The sequence below is a fragment of the Pinus tabuliformis genome, chromosome 3_1 (genome assembly GCF_031772625.1).
Source record: "Pinus tabuliformis cultivar Carrire ecotype Pingquan chromosome 3_1, CPIR1, whole genome shotgun sequence".
Classification (NCBI taxonomy): Eukaryota; Viridiplantae; Streptophyta; class Pinopsida; order Pinales; family Pinaceae; genus Pinus; species Pinus tabuliformis.
This window is the reverse complement of record NC_142301.1, coordinates 717,387,186-717,415,028: the sequence shown is the minus strand read 5'-3', so window position 1 is coordinate 717,415,028 and position 27,843 is coordinate 717,387,186. Positions and strand designations below refer to the sequence as shown.

Sequence of the window (27,843 nt, the reverse complement as noted above, 5' to 3'; positions counted from 1 at the left end):
CATTTGGAACCAAACCAATTGGCTGCAAGTGGGTCTACAAGAACAAGTACAAAGCTGATGGCTCACTTGACAAGCACAAAGCTAGGCTTGTGGCAAAAGGTTTTGCACAGAAGGAAGGGGTCGATTATGAGGAAAATTTTGCCCCCACAGCAAATGGGCCACCATCCGGACACTCTTTGCACTAGCTGCTCAAAACGGTTGGAAAGTCCATCAAATGGATGTAAAAACTGCATTCTTGAATGGAGATCTAAAAGAGAATGTTTTTATATCCCAGCCTGAAGGATTTGCTGTGAAAGGACATGAATACAAAGTATGTAAACTTGTGAAGTCCTTGTATGGCCTCAAACAAGCACCACGATCCTGGTATGAAAAACTAACTGAGCATCTTCTGAAACTCAACTTCAAACATTCTGATCTTGATGATGCAACTTTATTTGTCAAGAAAGTTGGCAAAACAGTTGTATATCTTGTGGTATATGTAGATGATCTTTTAATGACAGGGAACAATGAAAGCTATATTGCATCCATAAAGAAAGAATTAGGAAAAAGTTTTGAAATGACTGATTTGGGCTATGTTCATTACTATCTTGGCATTGAAGTAACCCAACATCGAAAATCCATATTTCTTTCTCAAAAGAAATACATTGGAGATTTGTTAAACAGATTTGGCATGACAGAGTGCAATCCTCTTTCTACTCCAATGGCACAAAACTTGAAGCTCACATCTATTGAAGGAAAGGAATTTGAGGATGCAACAAAGTATAGACAGCTTGTAGGAAGTCTCATCTACCTCACTACTACCATACCAGACATTTCATTTGCTGTTGGAATCCTCTCCAGGTTTATGCAAAAGCCTTGTGAGGGACACTGGTCTGCTGCAAAAAGAGTTCTAAGGTACTTGAAGGGAACTCAAGACCTTGGAATCAAGTATACACAGGTGGACGACTTCAGCTTGATTGGATACTCTAATTCAGACTTCGATGGAGACAAAGAAACTGGGGTATCTACTTCAGGATATGCTATGAGTCTTGGATCAGGAGCTGTCTCCTGGAGATCACGCAAACAATCAATTCCAGCAGATTCCACAACAGAAGCAGAATACGTGGCAGCAGCTGAAGCAACGAAAGAAATTGTGAGGCTTAGGAAAATTCTTGAAGATTTGCAGGTAAAACAAGTACAATCAACTCCACTCATGATTGATAACACCTCTGCAATAAAGTTGGCCAAGGACCCAAAGTTCCATGATTGTACTAAGCACATCAATACTAAATATCATTTGATCCGACATCATGTTGAGGCCAAAACAATCCATCTCCGTCATTGTTCCACGAATGAGCAAATTGCAGACATCTTCACCAAAGCGCTTGGAAGAGAAAAGCTTGAAAGATTCAGAACGATGCTTGGAATCACCAACATCCCTTCAGATTAAGGGGGGGAATGTTCACACCTAATCTTCAACGGTTGGGTAACCTGGAACGTGAACAGTCATCAAGAATATGAACTGATCCGTCCATTTTATGTATATAAACAATAGCTGTCTAATGAAATAATCAATCAATTTCTTCTGCCCATTCTGGAGTTACCCTAGCCTAACAAATATTATTCCATTCAGTTTTTAGTATTAATACCTTGGGTTTACAATATCCACCCTTTGGCTTTATTAATATAAGGGTTAAATACCATTGAAAGGTTTATAATATTAATCCTAGGGCTTAATATAAATCCCTTGGGTTTAGTCCATTGGGATTATAATATAAATTCCAATCATGGTCAACCATGGTCCAACATTGCATTGTGACAAGTATTTTCTCAAAATGAAAATAAACCATGCTCAACAATGTTTATTTTAGGATTTATGATATTTATCTTAGGATTTATATAACTTGGTCAATAATATTAATCACTTGGGTTTAATATTTTTCCCTTGGGTTTATAGTCCTTTGGGGTTTTAGTATTTATCCCTTGGGTTTATAATATTATCCCCTTGGGTTTATTAATCTAAGGGTTCATATTTGTATGGTATAATATTATTCATATGGTCTATCATATTAATCCTAGGGTTCAATATAAATCCCTTGGGTTTATAATTATCGTCAACCATAGACAAACATGAGATTGTGTGAAAGATTATCTCACTATGAAAATCAGCCATGGTCAACTATTTTTGACCATCGTCGACCATGGTCAATCATGGTTATCCATGGTCTAGTGATATTTTGACAAAGTTTGTCTCACTATGAAAATCAAGAACTGCCAAGCATGTTCAACCATGGTCCAACATCACATTGTGACGAAGATTGTCTTAATATGAAAATCAAACATGGTCCATCATGGTCCAATGTCGCATTGTGACAAATATTATCTCAATACGAAAATCAACCATGGTTAACAATGGTAAAACATTGTAAACCATGTATATTCTAATGCTATAATATTTATCACAGGGTTTATATACCTTGGTTTCTAATATTTCTATTAGGTTTTATCATAGAATTTTCTTAATAAGAAAATCAATCATGGTCAACCATAGTCAATCATTGTCAACGTCGGTCAAACATGGTCGCCTATGGTCAATTATGCTCAACGATGGCTAACTATGGTGAACACTGGTCGAACAACACGTTGCGACAAATATTGTCTTAATATCAAAATCAACCATGATCAAGCATGGCCCAACCTTGCATTGTGATGCAGATTATATTAATATGAAAAACAACCATGGTCAACCATGGTTACATTGTGACAAATATTGTCTTTAGGTCCAATGTCCCATTGTGATAAACATGGTCATGCAAGGTCATCCATAGTCAGGCATGGTAAATCATTCTCTACATTGATCAATCATGAGTAAGCATGGTCAATAACCATGGTCACATTAAGACAAATATTGTCTCATGGTCAAGCGTCACATTGGGACAGCCATGGTCATCCATGGTAAACCATGGTGCAATGTCCATCATGGTCAAGCATCATCAATCATGGTCCATCATGGTGAACCATGGTCCAATGTTGCATTGTGACAAAGATTCTCTCAATATGAAAATCAATCATGGCAAGTCATGGTCATTTATGGTCTGACGTCGCATTGTCACAAAGATTGTCCCAAAATGAAAATAAACCATTGTTAAGCATGGTCTACCATGTTTGTTTTAGGGTTTATAATATTTATGTTAGGGTTGACATACATTTGGTTTACAATATTAATTCCTTAGGTTTAGAATATTAATTCCTTGGGTTTAATATTAATCCCTTAGGTTTATTAGTGTCTTGGGTTTATAATATTAATTCCTTGGGTTTATTAATCTAAAGGTTCATATTCTTAGGGAATAATATTATTGATAGGGTTTATAATATTATTTATAGGGTTTAATATAGATCTCTTAGGTTTATAGTATAAATTTATTTGGTTTATTAATGTTATTGTGACAAAGATTTTCTTGATATCAATCATGGTCAGCCATGGTCCAACGTCACATCGAGATAAGAATTTTGTTGATATAAAAATCAACCATGATCAACCATGTTTATTTTAGGGTTTTTGTACCTTGGGTTTATAATAATAATCCCTTGGGTTTAATATTATTCCATTGGGTTTAAAATCACTTGGGGTTTTGGTACTAATCCATTGGGTTTATAATGTTAATCCCTTGGGTTTATTAGTCTAAGGGTTTATATTCCTAGGGTATAGAATTATTGATATGGTTTATAATATTACTCATAGGGTTAAATATCAATCCCTTGGGTTTATAGTATAAATTCCTTTGGTTTGTTAATCACATTCTGACAATGATTTTCTTGATATCAATCATGGTCAACCATTTGTCCAACATCACATTGTGACAAAGATTTTGTTAATATAAAAATCAACCATGGTCAACCATGTTTATTTTAGGGTTTATAATATTTGTTTTAGGATTTATATAACTTGGGTTTACAATATTAATCCCTTGGGTTTAGTATTATTCCATTGGGTTTATATTATTCAAGGAGAATAATATACACGGGTCAATCGTTTGTCGCACTATGACAAATATTTTTGCAATATGAAAATCAACCTTGGTCAACCATGATCCAATGTCACATTGTGAGAAAGATTATCTCAATATGAAAATCAATCATGGTCAATATGAAAATCAACCATGCTCAATCATGGTTACCCATGTTTATATATAAATCCCTTGGATTTATGATATAAATTCCAATCATGATCTATCATAAAGGAAAATTTTAATATAAAATTCCAATCATGATCAATTGGATTTTATTCATCCAATTTCTTTGTTAGAAAAAGTTGCAAGATACACCACACATCGGAAAAAGTCATATGCTTGGTCATTCCACCAGACTAATATGAATCCCTAAAAGATAGATTAAAAAGTAAATTTCCATATCATATGGTGCATTGATTCAGCGCAAAACCAAATCCAATCCAAAAACTTTCTCATAAGGCTCTTGAAAAAAAAAAAAATATAGTTTTCCAATACGAATAAATCCAATCTTTATGTCTGAGATAAATATTAATGTTAATTAAATTAAGTATGGGCCAAGGAAATCATGTAAAGTTTCCCAGCGACACTGCGTTCCACTTCTGTTGCAAAGAAGGTACATGATTGTGAATTCCTAGATCTCTTGGTATTAAGAATATGTGGGATGGTGAATCTATAGAAACTTGAGTTATAATTTACAGGTCTGTCAATCATCCTCTCAACACCATGAATTATGTGCCAAGGGCATTGATTGCAGACCTCATTGGCAACAATACTGACGGCATATAATATCATATCATGAGCTAATCACATGTTATTGCTTTTTTAATTTCCGAAGTTAATCTTGTACAAAATGGTCGGTCAGACATTGACGGGTTGATTCTTAGCTTTGTTGAAATGAAATCATGTTATCTCTGTTTTCCAACATTGACTTGTTTTTACTTTTCTTAAAATGAATTATCTCTGTGGTTGCCGGAGGAACAAATAATTGATTTAATAGAGATACTTTTAATCAACGTTTCTATTAAATTACGTATTTAATTCAACAATAAAGTTTATTAAAATACAAGTTAGTAATATTAATTCTTTAAATAATAAATAGAGAGGATATTTATTTCTCAATTTCACAAATATATTTTAAACTATAAGTAAACCTAATCAAATCAATATCATATTTAAAAAATATTTTTAAAATCTTGAAATGATTTAATTTGTAATTTTGAAAGTGATGGAACGACAATAAGATAAAGCAAGATGAGCTTTAAATATAATCTTCAATAAATTTAAATAAAAACTTAAACTCTCTTTCAACTTTAATTATTATTACTATACATACAGTTTTGAATTAAACCAATCAAACCAAATAAAGGAGACATGTTTGAAAACAAGATGCACTCAACTACTCCACAACAAATCAAACCGAATAAAGGAGACAGGTTTGAAAAGAAGATGCACTCAAGTACTACACAATCACCTCCCGGACACAACTTATTTTTCTAGCCCATGCCCATTTTCTCATCAATTAAACTGGAATCCAACATTGAATGTTTACTTATGGAGTATACAATTATTGGAACGTTAATGCAAATAATGTTCTATTTAACTCAAATCGCTCAAGAATCCATAACTAACTTTACATTAGCTTAGTGGAACTTTACTGTAATATTATTCCATTTTCAACTTTAATCCATAATGGAATTTTCAATAAATCACCGTTCTGCGCAACTCTCAGAACTCTTGACCAACCTCTAGATAATAATTCATACGTGAAAGTCTATATAATAATTCATATGTGAAGTCAGGCGAGGGCAAGTTGTGTAGTGGGATGGTCAATTTTTTTCCTTCATTGCTATTCAAATCTCATGCTATAACACATTTTAATTTTAATATAATTTAATTGAATTTAAATTTATAAATAAAGATATAATCTTTTAAATAATTGAGTGGACTATAGTAATCCAATTATAGACATTTTTTGCATTCACATTTTTTCCTTAGTGAATCTTTTATTTTGCAATTTCGTAGATATTTTTATTAAATTATTAAATCATAGATATTAAAAGAAAATATTCTTAATCGTCAATGAATTTATAAAAATAAATAAACGAAAAAATAAATAATTAGCATGCTACTAAATATTAGTAATTATAAAATTAATTAATAATATGATAAGATAGATTTGTCCTTTTATTTATTAAGATATAAACATTAATGTTGTATTGTTAAGTATCATTAAACATTTTCATCAACAAGTGTCTCAACTACATTTCTAGAAAGACTATAATGTTTTATATGATCACCTAAATTATAAAAAATCTATTTTCATTCACCGAAAAGAGATGTTCCTATTTTTAAGAATCAAGATACTATATGTAATGGTTGTGCACTTGAAAAACAACATGAGAATAGGTTTCCTATAAAAACATATCGAAGAAAAAGAAAAATTATTGAATTAATGCATATTTGTCTGTGTGGGCCAATAAATGAAATCACTTGGGCAAGCCTTTTATTTTCTTGTTTTCATTTATGATAGAAGAAGATTTGTGTGGATTTATTTTACAAGAAAGAAAAATAGTGAATTTGAATATTTTAGAGAGTTTAAAAACATGTATGAAGTGAAGGTAATAAAATACATCAACCACGGTCAACCATGTTCAATCTTTATTGCATTGTGACAAAGATTGTCTCAATATGAAAATCAACCATGCTAAACCATTTTCAGTGATGGTAAACCATGATCCAACATCTCATTGTGACAAATATTGTCTGAATATGAAAATTAATCATGATCAATCATGGTCATTCGTAGGAAAACATGGTCAATCATGGTCAGTATGAAAATCAACCATGTTGAATCATGGTCAACCATGTTTGTTTTAAGTTTTATAATATTTATCTCAGGGTTTATATACGAAATATTTACAATATTAATTCCTTGGGTTTAATATTATTCCATTCGGCTTTCAGTATTAAACCGTTGGGTTTATTCGTGTCTTAGTTTTATAATATCCACCCCTTGGATTTATTAATCGAAGGGTTAAATATTATTGAAAAAGTTTATAATATTAATCCTAGGGCTTAATATGAACCCTTTGGGTTTATAGTCCATTGGGTTTATAATATAAATTCCAATCACGGTCAACAATGGTCCAACCTTGCATTGTGACAAGGATTGTCTCAAAATGAAAATAAACCATGCTCAACAATGTTTATTTTAGGGTTTATAATATTTATCTTAGGATTTATATAACTTTGGTTTATAATATTAATCACTCGGGTTTAATATTATTCACTTCGGTTTATAATCCTTTGGTGTTTTAGTATTAATCCCTTGGGTTTACTATTTCCTTGGGTTTATAATATCATTCCCTTGGGTTTATTAATCTAAGAGTTCATATTTGTATGGTATAATATTATTCATAGGGCTTATCATATTAATACTAGGGTTCAATATAAACCCCTTGGGTTTATAATCATCATCAACCATGGTCGAACATCAGATTGTGTGAAAGATTACCTCAATATGAAAATCAACCATGGTCAACTATTTTTGACCATTGTCAATCATGGTTATCCATGGTCCATTCATATTTTGACAAAGCTTGTCTCAATACGAAAATCAAGCATGGAAAAGCATGTTCAACCATGGTCCAACATCAGATTGGGACAAAGATTGTCTTAATATGAAAACTAAACATGGTCAACCATGGTCCAATGTCGCATTGTGACAAAGATTGTCTCAATACGATTATCAACAATGGTTAACAATGGTAAACCAATGTAAACCATATTTATATTAAGGTCATAATATTTATCGTAGGGTTTATATACCTTGGTTTCTAATATTTATGTTAGGGTTTATCATAGAATTTTCTCAATATGAAAATCAATCATGGTCAATCATAGTCAATCATGGTCAACACTGGTCAAACATGGTCGCCCATGGTCAATCATGGTCAACCATGGTTAACTATGGTGAACACTCATCAAACATCACATTGCGACAAAGATTGCCTTAATATGAAAATCAGCTCTGATTAAACATGGTCCAATGTTGCATTGTGAAATATTGTTTGAATATGAAAAAAAACCATGGTTACATTGTGATAAACATTATCTCTTTGTGTAATCTCACAATGTGATAACCATGGTCAAGCATGGTCATCCATGGTCGTCCATATTCCAACATGGTCAATCATGTTCTACATTGGTTAATCGTGGTCATGATTAAGCATGGTCAATAACCATGGTCGCATTAAGACAATGATTGTCTCATTGTCAAACATCACATTGTGACAACCATGGTGCAATGTCACTTTGTGACAAATATTGTCACAATATGAAAATCAAGCATGGTCAAGCATGGTCAATCATGGTGAACCATGGTATGGTCCAATGTTGCATTGTGACAAATATTGTCTCAATATGAAAATCAAGCATGGTCAAGCATGGTCAATCATGGTTAACCATGCTATGGTCCAATGTTGCATTGTGACAAATATTATCTCAGTATGAAAATCAATCATGGTCAACCATGGTCCAATTTTGCATTGTGACAAAGATTGTCCCAAAATCAAAATAAACCATTATTAAGCATGGTAAATGATGATAATATTTATCTTAGGGTTTATATACCTTGGGTTTAATATTATTCCCTTGGGTTTTAGTATTAATCCCTTAGGTTTATTAGTGCTTTGGGATTATAATATTAATCCCTTTTTTAAATTAATCTAAGGTTTCATATTCCTAGGGTATAACATTATTGATAGGGTTTATAATATTAATCACTTGGTTTTAATATTATTCCATTGTGCTTATATGCACTTGGGGTTTTAGTATTAATGCCTTGGGTTTATAATATCAATCCCTTGGGTTTATTAATTTAAACGTTAATATTCCTAGGGTATAACATTATTGATAGGGTTTATAATATTATTCATAGGGTTCAATATAAATCCCTTTGGTTTAGAGTATATATTCCTTTGTTTAATTAATCACATTGTGAAAAAGATTCTCTTGATATCAATCATGGTCAACCATGGTCCAATGTGACATTGTGACAAGGATTCTAGTCATATAAAAATCAACCATGGTCAACCATGTTTATTTAAGGGTTTATAATATTTATTTTAGGGTTTGTATACCTTGGGTTTATAATATTGATCCCTTGGGTTTACTATTATTCCATTGCGTTTATAATCCCTTGAGTTTATAATATCAATCCCTTGAGTTTATAATATCAATCCCTTCAATTTATAATATAAGAGTTCATATTCCTAGGGTATAATATTATTTGTAGGGTTTATAATATTAATAGTAGGGTTTAATAAAAATTCCTTGTGTTAATAATCATGGTCAACCATGGTCATCCAAGGGTCAATGTCACATTGTGACAATGCTTGTCTCAATATATAAATCAACCATGGTCCATGATTGTCACCCATTATCAATCATGGTCAACCATGGTCGAATATCATATTGTGACAAATATTTTCTCAAAATGAAAATCAACCATGGTCTAATGTCACATTGTGAGAAATAATTTCTCAATATGAAAAGAAGCCATGGTCAATCATGGTCCAACATTGCATTGTGACAGAGATGATCTCAATGGGAAAATCAGTCATGGTCAACTATGGTCTGACGTTGCATTCTAACAACGTTTATCTCAATATCAAAATAAAGCGTGGTTAGTCGTGGTCAAACGTTGGATAGTGACAAAATTATGTCAATTTTAAAACCAATCATTGTCAACCATGGTCAATCATGGTAAACCATGGTCCAATGTTGCATTGTGACAAATATTCTCTCAATATGAACATAAATCATGGTCAATCATGGTCCAACATCACATTTTTGACAGAGATTGTTTGAATATGAAAATCAATCATGGTCAACCATGGTCAAGCATGTTTGTTTTAGGGTTTATATGCCTTGGGCTAAAAATATTAATCCTTTGAGTTTAATATTATTCGCTTCGGTTTTTAGTATTAATCCCTTGCCTTTATTGGTGCTTTGGGTTTATAATCCCTTGGGGTTTTAATATTAATCCATTGGGTTTATATTATCAATCCCTTGGGTTTCTTACTCTAAGGGTTAATATTCATAGTGTATAATATTGTTCATATGGTTTATAATATTAATCTCGGGGTTTAATAAAAAATCCCTTGAGTTTATAATCATGGTCAACCATGGTCATAACCAAGATGCAACGTCACATTATGACAATGATTGTCTCAATATGAAAATAAAGCATGGTCAACCATTGTCAACCATAATCAATCATGGTCAACCATGGTATAATATCACATTGCGACAAGGATTTTTTCAATATGAAAATAAACCATGGTCAGGCATGGTCAGCCATCATCCAACCTTGCATTGTCTCAAAGATTGTCTCAATATGCAAAATCAACCATGGTCAACCATGGTCCAATGTGTCATTGTGACAAAGATGGTCTCAATATGGAAATCAACCATGGTCAATCATGGTCCAACATTGTATTGTGACAAAGATTGTCTCAATATGAAAATCAAACATGGTCGACAATGGTCCAATGTCACATTGTGACAAATTTTGTCTCAATATGAAAATTAACCATTGTTAGTCATGGTCAATCATGGTCATTCATGGTCCAACGTCGCATTGTGACGAAAATTATCTCGATATGAAAAAAAAACCATTGTCAACCATGGTCAACCATGGTCCAATGTCGCATTGTGACAAAGGTTCTGTCAATATGAAGATCGACATGGTGAACTATAGTCCAACGTCGCATTTGTGACAAAGATTGTCTACATATGAAAATCAAGCATGGTCAACCATCATCTAACTATGTTTGTTTTAGGTTTTATAATATTTATCTTATGGTTTATATGCCTTGGGTTTATAATATTAATCTTATGATTTAATTACATATATTTATTAATATAAACCTTTAATATTAAAATTAAATTTTTATTATTTTTTATCAATATTAAATTTTATTAATTATTAAACCTTAACTTTAATTTTAATATTAATATTAAACTTTAACTTTAATATTAGTATTAAACTTTAATTTTTACTTTGATATTAATATTAATTTTTACTTATATTAATTTTAATCTTAAACTTTAATTTTAATTATTAATATTAAATTTTATATTAATATTAAATTTTATTTTTAATATTAAAAATTAATGTGATTGTGCATGTAATTAATCCGTGTATATCAACCCCATTTAGTAATATAATTAGAGTAAATAGCATCACATAGACTATATACACACACCTAATGGCCTAATGGGAAATTTATATATACCCTGAACATAACAATCTACCACAGTCTGCACGCGACGTGCATGACATAGCGGCTGGGGCGGATGGCTTTCGCTCCCCCAGCCGCGATCGAATCCTGCGGCGGTTGGTTGTGGACCCCCCGATTTCGTATATGCGGGCTTCGGCCTAAATATTCTGCGTTGGTTATCTGTTGGCTTCGGCCTATGATTTGTAACGGCTATGCCGTATATTCTGAATTCTGCTGGCTTCGGCCATATGTTGTAAATATCTGCTGGCCTAGGCCATATGTTGATTTTCCCTTTTGAAAAAAAAAAAACAATCTACCACAGAAGCACAAAGACACCCTATAAGGAATCAAATATAGCTTTCAACTTAAAAGCTTACCGATAAAAGGAAAACGTAATGCGCAATTTTTGCCTAATAATTTGATAGATTGATGACAATGACACTTGAGGTTGAGGAGCATCGCGTTACTCAAAATAATCCATCTGTTCACTGGCAACCATTCAGTGATCAGAAGATCTCGGATAACGTAAACATACCAGTCAGGCAGTAACCTTAACGATAACGTAACCTTACGAGTCCCCTGAAACTTGGTTGCCAATTTCCTTTTTACTCGGTTGTCCAATGCTCATGATTATTCGACATTTCTAACTAATGAGCCTTTCCGCTATAATTATATACCTGTTCTACAATCCACATGGCTCGCAGCTCAAATCCATCCTAATCTGTGGTAGTGGAATCAGGGAAAATAAGCGAATAATGTCGACCAGTATGGATATGAATATGTTGGAACATAAGGGGAAACATTGTATACATGCAGTAATTGTGCCATATCCTTTCCAGGGTCATATAAACGCTCTCATGAATTTGGCCCAGCTGCTGGTTACAAGAGGATCGTTTGTCACTTTTGTCAATACTGACTGGACACACAAACGTATCCTGGAAGCTTCAAAAGATGCTAAATCTCTTGATTCCGGAGACGATCCTGAGTTGGAGCAGCAAGGACGGAGAATTAGATTTATATCCATTCCGGAGGGTTTACCGCTCAACAAGGATCGTACCTCCAACCTGGGTGAGTTAGTTGTTGCCCTGCAAAAGTTAGGCCCCGCGTTGGAGGTCCTACTTAGAAGCGCGGAAGAGGAATCCCCAGCATGGCCACCCATCACATTCATCGTCACAGACGCCTTCATGTCTTGCACGGAGCAAGTCGCAAGCAACATGAAAGTGCCTAGGGTTATCTTATGGCCTCTATGTGCTGCTTCTTCCATTTCCCAATGCTACGCCAACCTCCTCCTTTCCGAAGGATTTATTCCTGTAAAAGGTATGCTTATCTATTTAGTATTGATATCGGATATAGAATCTCTCAATGCTATGCGAACCTCTTTAATCTGTATTTTTTATTTCCATTTATTATATTTCATTTTCTTACACTCCTCCGCTTATATATCTGTATTATTTTATTCAATTATTATCGTTTGGTCTGCAAAGCCAATAACTATTATGGTGTTTGTACCTTATTCAGTAAGGGAAGCTAAAAATCCAGAAAAACTCATCACTTGTCTTCCGGGCAACATCCCACCATTGAGGCCAACAGATCTACTATCCTTCTATCGAGCTCAAGATCCGTCCGACATTCTTTTCAATGCCGCTTTCCATGAATCACAGACGCAAAGTAAAGGGGATTACATATTAGTGAACACGTTTGAGGAGCTTGAAGGGAGGGATGCAGTCACAGCACTCGCTTTGAATGGTTCTCCTGCTTTTGCCATAGGACCTCTCTTTCTCCCCAACTTTCTAGAAGGCCGTCCTTCTGGCTACAGTCTCTGGGAGGAGGAGGAGCGTTGCCTGTCATGGCTGAATATGCAACAGCCGGCATCAGTTATATATGTTTCATTTGGGAGCCTCGCTGTAAAATCAGAGAAACAGCTGGACCAGCTGGCACTAGGGCTAGAAAGCTGCGGACAACCTTTCTTGTGGGTTCTCCGGTTAGATACCGCAGAAGGCCAGGCTGCGATTTTACCTGAGGGCTTTGAAGAACGAACAAAGAAACGGGCACTGTTTGTGAGGTGGGCGCCACAGGTGAAAGTACTTGCCCACGCTTCAGTGGGATTATTCCTCACGCATTGTGGATGGAATTCTATGTTGGAGAGTATGAGCATGGGAGTTCCCGTAGTGGGATTCCCATATTTTGGCGATCAGTTTCTCAACTGCAGATTCGCGAAGGAGGTGTGGAAGATCGGCTTGGATTTTGAAGATGTGGATATGGATGACCAAAAGGTAGTGATGAAAGAAGAGATTGAGGATGTCGTGAGGAGAATGATGAAAACAGCGGAAGGAAAGAAGATGAGAGATAACGTTCTCAGACTCAAGGAGTCGGCAACTAAGGCAGTCCTTCCCGGAGGATCTTCTTTTCTGAACATAAACACTTTCCTAGAAGACATGACGATGAATAAAGGACTCCAATCCAAAAATTAGACCATGAAACACCAGGAAGATTTTCGAATAATCTATTGATCTGTATCAGAACTCTTTCTAAACCTTTGGATGTGTCCACTACAGGAACACCCTCTATCTGAACATGCCTGGCAAGGGTTTTTAAACCACTCACGTTTTACTCAGAAGTAGGTTTACTACATGTGAAAGCCAATATTATTCATTAACAAAAAAGCATCTCACGTGTTGAACATATTAATTATAATCATCATCCTCACAACACTTTCACCTGATTCAGAATTTACACGCCAGATGGCGTGGTAGATTCAGTGACCTTCAAATATATATATCGACGGTAATGACTTTGCCATCCTTTTGGTTGATTTTGTGTTTTTTTTTTAATTTATTTAAATTAATTCAAACTAGTTTTTTTGGCCGGTAATTTGAAATCTTCTTTTTTTTATATTTTTTTTATATTTATGAAGTTTTGTGTTATATCAATCACATTAATATTTTTAATGTGTTGATACTAGTTAATAGTGGCAAATAATTCTATGTAAGTATATTTATTTACATCTTATTTCTATCTTTTTTTATTCAAAGAATTGAATAAATTATAGTGAGAAGTAAGTGATGATAAATATGTTATTTACCTAAGTATAAACTATTTTTAAAGATTTTAATTTTGCATGGTTTTCTTGCCCAACTTAAGACTCTCCATGATAAAGTGAGCTTAAATCTGCATGGTTAAGATTCTTGTCCCATATTTTCTTTAAATGTATACATTTAAGGATGTAAGATATATCATGAATTAAGTTTTTTGGTATTTACTGTGAAATTTTTCTTTTCATTTCAACACTTATATTTTTCATCAGAGTTTTGATTTTGATTTTTTATTTTTTAGCAAAATAAAAAATAAATTTCAACACTACATTTTCTGTGAAACCAATAATTATAATTAAATGTTGACATTTATTCAAAAGTAGTTATGTCTTTTTTATCTTTTTAATAAATTTTATTAATTAAAAAATACTATATGAACATGTGTCATATGGATATAGATCATAATTTTTTGAACATATCGTATTAGTAAATCATAGTATGATAACAAAATCTGTTTACATATTAAAAATACTTATGGTAAAATGGAAATAAATATTCAGCTTTAATAATCTTGTTACATATTTTTCTCTCTCATATATATATATATAACTTATATATTAATACCTTTAACTACAAATAAAAAATGATTATTCACATATACTCATTTCTCCAGCCCTCTCCTGTACCCTCTGTGCCCAAAACCTGAGAGCCATTCAGAAACTTCTTCCATAAAGCCATTGAGAAACTTCTTCCAAAAGATTTAAATCCGACAAATTCTATCTGTCCCTACGGACATTTCGGTCAAGTCTTTAAATATCACCATGATTGCATGAAGAGATTACACTCTAATAAACAATCTCTGCTTCTTGAGCAACAACCTTAGAGCATGACTCGCTAGATTGGTCACAATCCACAACCCCACAACTTCTCAACTTTCTAGGGGTTAACAATGTATTGTGGGTTTCTCATTTTATCTTGCCTTGTGATATTAACTTTTTCTGAAACCTAAAGTATTAATTATTTTTAGGTATAGAAATAGAAAAAGGATAGACATAAATAAAGAATTCTTACAATGGTAAAGGTTTAGAATATCCCCGATTATTTTTATAATAAATATTAATAATAATTTAATATAAAATTATAATTTTTTAAAGTTTTAGTAATGTAAAATAGAACATCCTGTAACAAACAGTCACTCACTCAACATGATGTCATGGTTAGCCTCGAACAATCCAAAATGGCAAGCCAGCCATCTAGCTTGCCATAAGCATGGGTATTATCAACAACACCGTATACCGATCTTTCACGTGCAATCATGGTTTTGGCCTAGGGTTCTGACGCTATCATCTGATGGTCCATAATGCCTCTGAACATCAAACGTCCAGTAAAAATTGTGCCACCACTCCCCACTCCCCTCTGACGTCATGGGGTGTATCAATCCACCTCCGTCATCAGATCCCACGATCTTTGTCATCCAATTGTGGTGGGGCCCCAGTGCTTTAACCATTGTATAGACTGCAGCCATCTTCCCACCCTAGTCCTTTAACCATTGTGCAGCCATTTCCCCACCCGGAACACATTCCTTAGTTTCATTTATATGCCACTCTGACTCAACTACCACCACAACCCATTGCCTTGTCATGTTGTCACCCCACTTCCATCCTTGCATGCACCCATGAAATACTTTGGGGTCATTACATCGGGTCAACCTATCAGGTGGGTCATCCACTCAAATAATAGCGGGACTTTGGGTTCACTTGTCTTCTTGCATTGCCTGGACCTATGCCATCCCACTCGCTCCTGGCATGTCTTGTTTTTTCTCTCCTTCTAGAAATGACTTTAGAGTTTCTGTGACCAGGTGAGCCACTCCTCCATGTGGCCTCCCTTCTGGTTGCTCCGTGGCATTACTGTAGCACGACATCCCGTGCTAATTCATTCTGACACTCTCCTCAACCGCTCCTTTTACACCTCCAGGACATGTGACCCCCGTGATTCTCCTTGTCCGCTCCTCTTTGTACTTATGTGATGAAGCCTATGGGACATGTCATCTCAGTCCCATCATCCCAATACTCTCTAGCATGCATCTAGAGTTGGAATTTCAAAAAAGACCAGCTCGTCAAATTTGACGTTTTTCAGAGTTTTCAATTTGTTTTCATAGTTTCAAGGTAGATTTTTGAGAGTTTTATAATTTTTTAACCTGTATTTGAAGGTCAAATCACCCTTAACGAGCAATTTTCCCATCAAATTCCAACCCTGCATGCACCTCTTTAGGCTTTCAGGAACGGACCTCCGAGACCTGACATCCTGGCTGCAATTTCAAATCACCATCCCTATCAAAAATGGAATTTGACTGGCAATTTGTCTATTATATAGTGATTTGTTTGTATTTAAATACAATTCAAAATTTTACAAAACCATCAAAATTTTTTACTTAGTATTAAGAAACAGCCTACCCATAAAAACTGTTAGATTTAATAGATGACTTTGTTTTGAAATTCCAACCCTAGTCGCTATGATCATTGCACGAATCTATTGTTGAAGCATCCTCTTCCGGTCTACTCTTAGACACCGTATACCATGTGTGGAAATATTCCATTATCCGAGCACCATCTGAAAAACTAGGACCAGCAAGTGGTTGTGGAAACTAAAGATTTCCCGGGAAAAGATCTCTACTTTCCACAAACTACCCATAAAAAAACCACATTCTGAAAGGCAACGTGGCCACCCGTATATCACCCGTTTGAAATGATAATCTCTCGGCCACAATTTTTGCCACCCAATCTTGCCCAGCCTATGCGAATCTTCGACTTATCGTCAAAATCCTATCTAAATTCTGATTTAGATATTTATTTTATTGAAATATTGAAAGGGTATTAGTTAGGCATGCCGAAATTAGTCATAATAAAAGAACATGTTATCTAATTAAAATAATAGATGTGTTTGGGCCTGGAGTATGCCCTAAAACTGCTTCTGCTTGGCTAAGAGCTCGTCTTCCTCGGACGTAAGGAAACAGGTTAACGGCCCAAGACCCAGAGGCATCTGGCAGGAGTGAAAGCCTGCTCCCTTACGGACCACCAGCGGGTTACTTCAGGTGGCGTGGTTTTCCTTGATAACAGTGATGTGTCAACTGACATTCGCGGATAGCAGCCAGAGATGGCTGTCCTCACTGTTGGTTTGACAAACTGAGTTTGATAGGTTTTTCCACCTTTTGAAAAAAAAAAAAATAATAGATGTGTTTTACAAAATTAATTTATTATGTGTTAAAATTAGTATGATTTTATATTAGTTTTATTATATAAATGATTTATGACGGTGAGCGTACACTCTGTAATATTACATTACCTTTAAAACTAATAAATTTATAAGCACATTAATAAATTGAACATAATAAGAATCAAAATGTTTTTTTTTAATGTCGTTAGCGTTAAAACTAACTTAGTTTGGAAGGGAAGGTTAAATTTTGATCATGGTTTCTTTTTTATTATACATAAATGTATTAAATGTAAAATTAATAATTTATTTAATGCTGGAAAGTAACTCTTCATAAATATATTTATTCATATTTTTTATTTTTTTTTGCAAAAACTTGCTTAAATTATAGTGGGAAATATTTTCATGGACAACTTAAAATTTTCCATATTAAAATGAGCTTAAATCTCCATAGTTAATATTCTTGTTCTATATTTTTATAAAATATATATACGGTTGAACTTACATATTAATTATTTTTATATTTAGTAATAATAATTTAAAATAAAATTAATATATATACCGTTGAACTTATATATTAATTATTTTTATATTTAGTAATAATAATTTAAAATAAAATCGTAATAAAATTAATTTTTATGAATTTTTATTTTCAACAATATAAAATATGTCATGAATTAAGTTTTTTTATATTTACTATGAATTTTTTATTTTCATTTGAATGCTTATATTTTTTTTATAAGAATTTAGATTTAGATTTTTCTTGTTTAAATATTTACAATTTTTTTAATGGTGAATGTATATAGATTTTTTAGCAAAATAGAAAATAAATTTAGACACTTGATTTTCTGGGAAGCCAATAGTTATAAATCAAGTGTTCATATTTATTCAAAAGTAGTTATGGCCTTTATATTATTTTTATTAATTAAAAAATACTATTTGAACATGTGTCATATAAATATGGATTATCCTCTTTAATGAGTTAGATGGTCCACTTAACACATTGTTAAGTAATTATTCCATGTTTTATTAAGAATATAATTTTGTTTTATAGAGAGTTTTGTTTCAAAACAATACTATATGAAATTAATACTCTTGATAAATTAAGTGATAGAATTATGGATTAAAAATCGAATGCCCTACAATTTAACTAGTATTCACCTATGTGCCATCACCCATAAGCCTAAAGTGTCCACTTAATACTTATTATCAAGAAATTATAAGACTTATTTTTGGAAGAAATGCATCATATTATATGGCTATTATATATCACATTTATACACTCATATTAATGGACATAACTAAGTACAAGTCAATAATATAATTCTAGCTCAAATGATATGATTTCAGTTTATTTAAAATACAAATTTACAATAAATTAACTTTAAGTAATGAAATTAGATGCCTTACAATTCAGAGTCATATCCTTGATAATGTTTAACCAAACCTTGATAGTCCACTTAGTAATCATTATCATTAATTATATGTTTTTTTAAGAAATGAAAAATTATTTACAATAATTTTTTATCTCAAAAATTACAAATCATATTTATGCACTCATATTAGTGCATTTTATTTGTAAACAATGAATAACTGACTTTGTGCCTTGTTGATTTTCAATATGATATGATTGAAGCTACAACCATTAATTGTTTTAAGCATATAAATTTATAAAAATTATGAATTGAAAAATCACATATCTTATACTACAAACAGTTCAAATTATTCACTTATGACACATTTTTCATTAGCCTTAATAGTGAATAACACATTGTGAATAGTGAATAGTGCACATAGCATTTATCAAATAAATTATTATAATTTATTTAGTAAAAATTACACATTTATTTGCAAGCAATTCTATTTCAAAACTTATATTTCACATTTATATATGATTAAACAAAAATAATTAAAATAACATGTTTTGATGGTTCATTTAAAATAATTGAGAAGGAAACCAATTCATTTAAAAAAACACGTGCGCACAACACATTTTAAATTAAAAAAAACGATACAACAAAGTCATTGCAAAAGAGATTATAAATAATGAGAAATATAATAAGAGGGTACAAGTAGAGCCCATCAAAAAAACGATACAACAAAGTCATTGCGAAAGAAATTATAAATAATGAGAAATATAATAAGAGGGTACAAGTAGAGCCCATCAAATGAGTTATACTTGCGTGAAATTTATTTTTCTCTATATTACGTGGTCATAACAGGACTAGTTGGTTACTCTTAAAACAAAATCAATTTTATTCACTCACGAGGTTAGCAAGGAGAGAGTGCGAGGGTGTGATATTTGGAGGCCGATAAAATACCATCCAAAAGATATATAACTAGGAACGTGATAGCATGTTGAGACGAAGGGATTATAATTATAAATCCCAATCCAACTACCTTGATCTTGATATCTACTATCAATTATAACGAGGGAAAACAACCAAAATAAAATATTTGGAATGGATTAACAAGTGTCGTTACCACAAAAAGCATAGCGTTGAACACATGCAGTGGATTAATTATTTGCAAGGAGGCCTGCCCCGGTAAACTAACCTTTCAAAAATAATCAAAATGTGTTGTCTGTAGTTCGAGTGCACACCGAAAAGTATAGAATTTTCTAAGTCTCCATGGTCCATAAGTAGTGAAACCTCCATTTGGAGTCAAATATCCAGCAACATGAATTTTAGCAGTCAATCCTTACTATCTGTATTCTAGAAATAATAATAATAATAATAAATAAAAGAGCATATTTACATAGGTATCTACTGCATAAGAACACATGTGAAAAGACGAGATGTTGTATTACATATGTATTTAAGGGAGGAAAATTAACAAAGATCAATACCTCTACTCATGCAGATCTATAATTTATATCTTCCTTTTCCAAAATGATACAACATTTGAGTAACAAAAAATGTGTATTCTTCTAATGAAGGCCTTTTCTTCATTTCTAATTAAAGAGAACAAACAATATTTGGTCATACAGGTAATAGTTAAATCAAACCATCTACTATGCAATATTTCTATAAATGTTTCCATAAATTTCTCCATAGATAATGTTTATAAATTGCTAAATGAGAGATTACTCAGAAAAGTAAATTTACATTAAAAAAATACTTTCCGCCAGGAACTTTTGAAATCTCATAGAGGAGTATATGAAATATGCAAATGTTAGTCATAGTCTCAATGTCAATAACATGCTACAACTTAAAGAAAAGAGACACATTGTTTATATGCCATGAGAAAATTGTAATTGTAACATCAAATGTAATTTAGAACAAATGTACAGAAAGAAAATATATATTTCCTCCGTAGGGTTATACCATCACTATGGAAATTATTTCCTAAATATTATCTTCCTAGTAGAAAAGAACACACTGTAATGTCTTCCGACACTAAGAGTGAAGGAGAGCAACATATAATCATTGTTGAATTTTGTAATTATCCACAATAAGCCACATAGGTTTTGTAATAAGGGATCTACTTATATCCAAGGAGGGAGAAGTCAGAGTTGGAAAACACAATGTCTAGTTCTGGAAAACCCTCAGTAATCCATTTTTTTGTTTTATGCATACCTCTAATAAGTAACAAGAGTAGGAAATGAGAGCTATGCGGCTAGGTTCAATAAAAAGGGGGGATATTCATACCAAACAACAGTTATTTACCTGTAGAAGTGATGGCTTCAGGTCCCACTTCCCTTGCACATTACCATAGAAAATCAGTGAATACTGAGTACCTGAGAACCTTGAGTGTCACTCTGAGTACTGGTAAGGATTTCTAGCTTTGCCAGTAGATTTGGCAACCATCACTACCAAATAAAAGTAAGAAATAAAAACCTATATGTAATAACACTATGTGTGACAATGCATAGTGGATTATTTCTTGAACTCCACAAGAATGTTTGGTGTATCCACTAGTTCTAAAACCCACATGATAATATAGATATACAAGTGAAGATCACAATAACGAGTTTGAAGGAGAATGCAACTATACAAAAAATAAAGATTACTGGATTCTCAGACTAAGTAATATTTCATTCCAGAGGAATTCCTCTAGCCCTACATAGTGAGATTTTGGTCATAAGAACCCCTGAAGCAGATGAAGAAATGAAGTGCATAATTCTCACAAAACAACTGATACTAAAAATAAAAATAAAAATACCAACTACAAAAGAATGTGAATAGAGAGAGGGGCAAAAGAAAACAACATTTTCCGGTGGAATACGTCGTGGAAGTATTTCTTGGGAGCTATAGGAATATGGAAGAAAGGAAGATATACTAGCACCAACACAATAAGCCATTGAGTATCCCTGGTACATTATGAGAATCAACACTAATCAACAAAATAAATTGACAGGAATTCCTTGAAGTCGAAATACATAGGCATAGAACAATAACTTAACTTTAAAAGTGTTCTTCAGGAACAAAAATTGGATTTGGACCTAGTTGGCGAACATAGCTAAAAAAGTATCAGTCTCGGCCAATGAAATGCTATAAAAACTCGACACCACTTAACCAGATGGAAGGGAAAAAAAAATAAATGAAAAGGAAAAGGGAATTCAGTGTAATAGATTAGGGTTTGGTAAGTTAATTACCACTGTTGGATGGATACGAAAAACATCCCCATTATCAGTATGGAAGAGTTACTAAAAATCAGGGGAAGATCATGGGACCTGGAGAAGGTGGCCACCCTCCATTCACTTACAGAAACCAATGACTACAACCTACCTCATTTGTATTAAATTCCATTAAGGTCCACTATTGTGAGTATTTTATAGTTTGAAGTGGGAAGTATTAATTTCAAAGTTTCAATCCTTGTGGAATAGAATTGTTGACCTAGTTTCCATAAGGGAGAAGTCGCATATACCGCTTAGGAGATTAGTGGACACATTTTATACACTTTTTAGGCATGTAAGAATTGTTTAGATCTAGACCAAATCTCATTTGTATATGGTTAGTTTAGTAACATTGAATATAGGAACAAATCTCATGCATAAATAAATTAAGAGGTGTACAGTCTATAATGAATCATGAGATAGGAACAAGAATAGGTACCAAACATGCACAACAAAGAAATTAAATAAATTAGAAGAAAAAATATAGACAAAACTTATGTATGTTACATTTTTTACCTCAAAACTTTTCTAATGATTATAGGCTATAGAGTCATTGTTGAGCTTAAATGTCTCTAAAATTGGAAAGTAGTAAATAATTTCTTCATTTTTTCAAAGTTGTCATAGCATTTGCGATTCTAATAAAATTCAGTTCCCTTCTTCTGTAAAGAAGTAATTGTGTATGCTAATTTAGGAAAGCCCTCTATGGACCTTCTATAATAACATATGATCCCCATGAAATAATTAATGTTATTCATATCCTTTGGCATTACACATCCCATAATGGCCTTTATCTTCTCCTGATCCACAACAATCCCCTCTTCAAATATAACATGCCTAAAATTATGAACCTGTGTTTGATAAAATGCACATTTACTAAACTTAACATGCATTTCATTTTATTTAAGTGTTTCGAGAAACATTTGGAAACATTAATCATGTTCCTCTTTTTTCTTAGAATAGACTAAGATTTCATGAGTAAACACAATGACAAATTTGTCTAAATAGGGACTGTGTATGTTATTCATCAGACACATAAAAGTGGTTGGTGCATCCGTAAGCCTAAAAGGATGTAAGAAAAGCTCATAATGCCTATACCATGTATCGAAAGTTATCTCATGAATGTATCCATATTTTATTTTGATATGATGATATCTGGATCTTATTTCAATCCTTAAAAAGATAGTGCCTCCTTTGACCTAGTCCAACAGGCGGTCAATCCTCAGTAATGGATACTTATTCTTGATTGTCATTTTGTTGGGATGCTCATAGTCTATGCAGATTCTAAGGGTTCCATATTTCTTTTTCACAAATAATATTTGTGCACCCTAAGGTGACACACTGGATCTAATATATTTATTTTCTAATAGCCCTTGTAGCTGCATTTTTAGTTCCATCAATTCTAGAACACTCATTCTGTATGGATATTTAGATGTTGGGACTACTCCAAGGATAATATCTATAGTAAAATCTATGAACCTTCATGGAGGTAATCCTCGTAATTCCTTAGGGAAAACTTCCTTATAATTTTCTAGGATGGGATATTCTTCAGGGCAAGGTTTCAAATTACTATTAGAATTATCTGCAATCTAAACTACATAGAATTTAAATCACTTTTGAGAATATTTGTTAAACCATAAGGAAAATATTTTCCTTAACTAAATGGCACTTGGTACCCCTTTTAATGTACATGATAACCTTTCATAATTGCCACATATAAAACATTTTTCCAAATAGTGCAAGGTCCCCTTGTGTTGTTCTAGCCAATCCATGCCATGAAGGATATCATATGATACCAAAGGAAACATATTTGAGTCATGTTTAGTGTGAAATCCATTTAAGTCTATTGAAGAATCATTACTAATCATGGTAACCCTTCTTTTGGCTCATCTAGCTAAATGCGCTACCCAAGGTTTAGCCTATATTTCTTTCTTAAGGCCATATTTTTCAATCGGATAAGGGTAAATGTAAATCAAACTAGATCCAAGATCAATTAACACAGATACCATTTTTCCAAAGATTTTATCTTGAATATCTAGAATCATGGATTGATGGTCATTTTCTCTATCATCTAATGCTTCATTAATCCTTGGAATGCTATGAGAAACATCATTTATTATAGAAGTGTCCTGTATATTGCAATTTTTTTCCTTCTTATTCAAAGGATTTTGTGGAAAATTCCTCCACGAATGATTTTCATTGTAGCCCTAACATTTAATTGGTGGCCTTGAAGATTCATCAATTTTTGGATCCCAATTCTTGTTAGTAGCCCACTCCCATCATTTAGATTTATTTTTTTCTTCACATTCCTAATGTGATTTCATCACTGAACACTTTTATAAATTATAGAAAATGCATGTTTCTTAAACCTTTCCTTTTAGCATTAAAATTTTCATTCTTATTTGATAACCAATTCTTAGAATTATCGCTTTTCCACTTATTTTGGGTGTAGCAAAGTTTTTATTTTCTTATTATTTCATCCATTGTTTTTAGATTATCAAATTCAATCCATTATTTATATGAAAAAGGGTAAAAATTGGAAATCCTTTGATTTTTTCCATTTTCTTCTTTCATATATGGCATATACTGCAGCAACCTTATAAATTTATTCAAAAACTCATCCAATGTTAATTGAACGAGTATTAACTTGTGGAATTCCCTAGCTTTCTCATCGTAGTACCTCTTTGGTAAATTGTTCTTCTTGAATTATTTCTTGAATAATTTCCAAGTCAAGTTTTTGCCTTTAGTTTTCTTTGTTTCTTTGCTATCTTCCCACCACAAGGTTGCTTTCCTAGTCAACTGGTATGTATCCAGTTGTTGTGGGGAAAAGTATCCGATGCGGATGACCCTATCCCTACTCTAAAGGTGACAGTCTTTAGCAACAACTGAAAGTAAAGCTTTGATGTTTTCCTTTATGAAAGTACAGAGAGAGGTAAGAAATGATCAACCAACCTGGTATCCTTCGCTTAGTCGATCTTGATCCTCTCTCTTTGTCTCCTGTTCCCAGCTCCTTGCTCTCTTTGCCGGTCCAGCTACACACAAGATCCTGCACAAAACAAGAGAGGAAACTACAAGATACATGTACTCATAACTGATGCATGGATTAGAGTGAATCAAATATACATGTAAATACAATACATCAATGCAATACAAGTATATAGGAGAACATGCAAAACTTTATTGATAGAAGTAACAGGGTTCTGAGAAGGTTACAACCAATGATGGCTCCAATCCAGCAGCACCTCCCTAGCAGCAAGAACTCTCCTCTTCACCTCTAGTAAAACAATCACCCAATAGCTCTAACTGTAATCCAACAGCACCTCCTTGCTTTACACAAAATTCCAGCCTCCTTAGACCTCATAGAAGAGCTCTATATATAGGAGAGAAGAAGAAAGGATGAGTCAGCTTGAGACTGACATGAAGCTGCCTTGTGTCCTCTCCCTCTTCAGTTAATCTTCAGTTCTTGAGTCCACTTGGAGATCCTTGCTTACACATGGTGATCAAGTACCTCTTACTCATCACAGGGCGAATCTCATGAACCAAGTGTCAGTTTGGAAGCTTCCTGGGCAGTTGACACCTTGCAGAATGACTGTGCCACTTGGCCAATCTCGCCCAGCGCAGGTAGCCTTCATTAGATTTGACTTCCAGCGCAGGTACAAAGAGGAGCAGTTGACATTCAGCGCAGTTGCTCAGTTAAGCAGCTGACATGATCCAAAATAAGCCTGTTTTGAAGTGTTTTCAGGTGGAGAACTGATTGGAAGTGCTGTTGTTTGATGACCTTGTTCTTTTAGGGGTAAGAACAACATGTTTAGGGACTGAGGATCCCTGTAATTATTGACATTCCATGCTCCATGATGCGAGGCACAAAAATGTCTATAACAGTTGCCCCCTAAAGTATGAGGCCGTTTATCGGGTGAAATGCTTTATCTAGAGGATCCGAAGTTCGTTCCAGTGCTGAGGAGAGTGCCCTGTAATACAATACAATACAATACATCATTTTTCATTCATCATTATTCTCATGATCTAGCTGAGGCGGGCATTCCCATGCTCAGCTTTTTATAAATACATTTTGGTACATATGACAGACAATCGTCTGAAGATAGACTGATAATTTTCTGCTGAAATTATCATCCTTTGAGTAGGATGATCATCTGCTGCAATGATGTACATGGCAAATGCTTTTATATTTCCTGAATATATATCGCAGCCCGGATGGATGAAACTAGATCCGGGGTCTCCAAACTCGTTCGATCTTCACTCTAAGTACAAGTCGATCCATATGAGAATTGCGCTGAAGTCGAACATGGAAAGACATCGCTTGATTACCGGTCAATAATGTAAACCGTTAACAAGCGCGAGAGGAATTACCAATAATGACGATGACCCTCAAGGTACTGCAGTACAATTCACGTGGCGTGAATAAAAGACTTGGCGTCGAACGCCACGCAAAATCTTCTGGTCGAAGGTCATTGATGTATACCTGTCGCCGGAAGTGAGAAACTTGCCATTGAGGCATGCAAGCTTCAAAGTACTGATGGGGGTGTTCCTAGATCAACTTCTTGGATAATGAGCTGAAGTCGACAAGAAGCGATCCATCAAAGGAGGGCCTTAATGAATCCCACATCAATGACACGGAACGGAGCTAATGACTTTAGTGGAGGTGAAAACAAATTGTGACATATGATTCAGGGCGGCGATCATGAATGGATGAAGGATAATGTATGGCAGTGGATGGGACACGGTTGACACTTTCAGAATGACCCCTCTTGAACATATAACGACACTGATGCGATGGATCGGTAGCATTACCCCAAACATGGATGGTGTGGCGAGGACCATGGTGATAGGACCGGTGAATGAAACAACCCAACCCGATGTGATACGGAGGAAAAGTGTCATGTTCAAGAGTGACTTGCTACCATTAAACTTTGAATGTTCTCCCAATTTTTCCCCAGTCATTTCTGACCAGTACCTCTTTATTTTTGTCAAGCTTGAGGAGGATAACATATGCTTGTTCTATAACCTGCCCTTCGGGCAAGCCCATCGCTATGATTTAACGAGCCTAGCGATAGGGAAACTCGTTCTCGTCTAAAGACAAGTTTGTCGCTATTTAATCATTTTAACGAGTCTAACGACAAGGAAAACTCGGTCCTTTTCATTTTTAGAGAGTCTGAAAAGGTACAGAAAGTCAACTCCATAATTCCTTTTTCGTCATCTAATCCCTTAAGTCCGAAAAAGTATAAAACAATACAGAAGGGATGGCTGTTCGGTACTTTTAACGAGCCGAACAAGACAAGCGCTCGATCTTTTTGTGCAATAATCCCTCAGGTCCAAAAAGATTAAAATCTAGAGGAGGGATAGCTTTCGGTCGTTTAACGAGCTAGAAGGCCAAAACTCGGCAAACTTTTCATATTTCACGAGTCAGTGAAAAGAGCTCAAAGAAGACTCGTCTTTCGAGGAACGAGTGATAAACAGGGATAGCAACTGATTCCAGGTACAAATTGGAATTTTCCAATCACGGTAGTGTCACAAGGATGGCTAGGTGAAATCACTCTTCGCAGCTGTTCCTCAAAATAGGTAAACACACATATGGGGGTGAACGATCGGCCAAATGAAATGGAGGTGATGGATGAAAACACGACCAAGACTTTTAAGGCTTATAAATTTGCGATCGCAATGGCTATTTACCGAGATAGGTTCATTTTTTAATG

The 27,843-nt window shown here is 33.8% G+C and overlaps 1 protein-coding gene across 1 annotated transcript; it reads left to right on the top strand.

The window, feature by feature from the left end:
* The first annotated feature begins 11,807 nt into the window (after positions 1 to 11,807).
* On the top strand, positions 11,808 to 14,054 carry LOC149189280 (UDP-glycosyltransferase 85A1-like). Its single transcript, XM_089413182.1, has 2 exons — positions 11,808 to 12,592; positions 12,794 to 14,054. Exons 1-2 carry the CDS (start codon positions 11,926 to 11,928, stop codon positions 13,744 to 13,746), a joined length of 1,620 nt encoding a protein of 539 aa, XP_089269308.1. The 5' UTR covers positions 11,808 to 11,925; the 3' UTR covers positions 13,747 to 14,054.
* Positions 14,055 to 27,843: the final 13,789 nt, after the last annotated feature.

Coding starts and splice junctions, on each gene's coding strand:
- LOC149189280 (XM_089413182.1), top strand. CDS start 11,926: ATGAGCCTTTCCGCTATAATTATATACCTGTTCTACAATCCACATGGC. Junction 12,593..12,793: donor AGGATTTATTCCTGTAAAAG/GTATGCTTATCT, acceptor TACCTTATTCAG/TAAGGGAAGCTAAAAATCCA.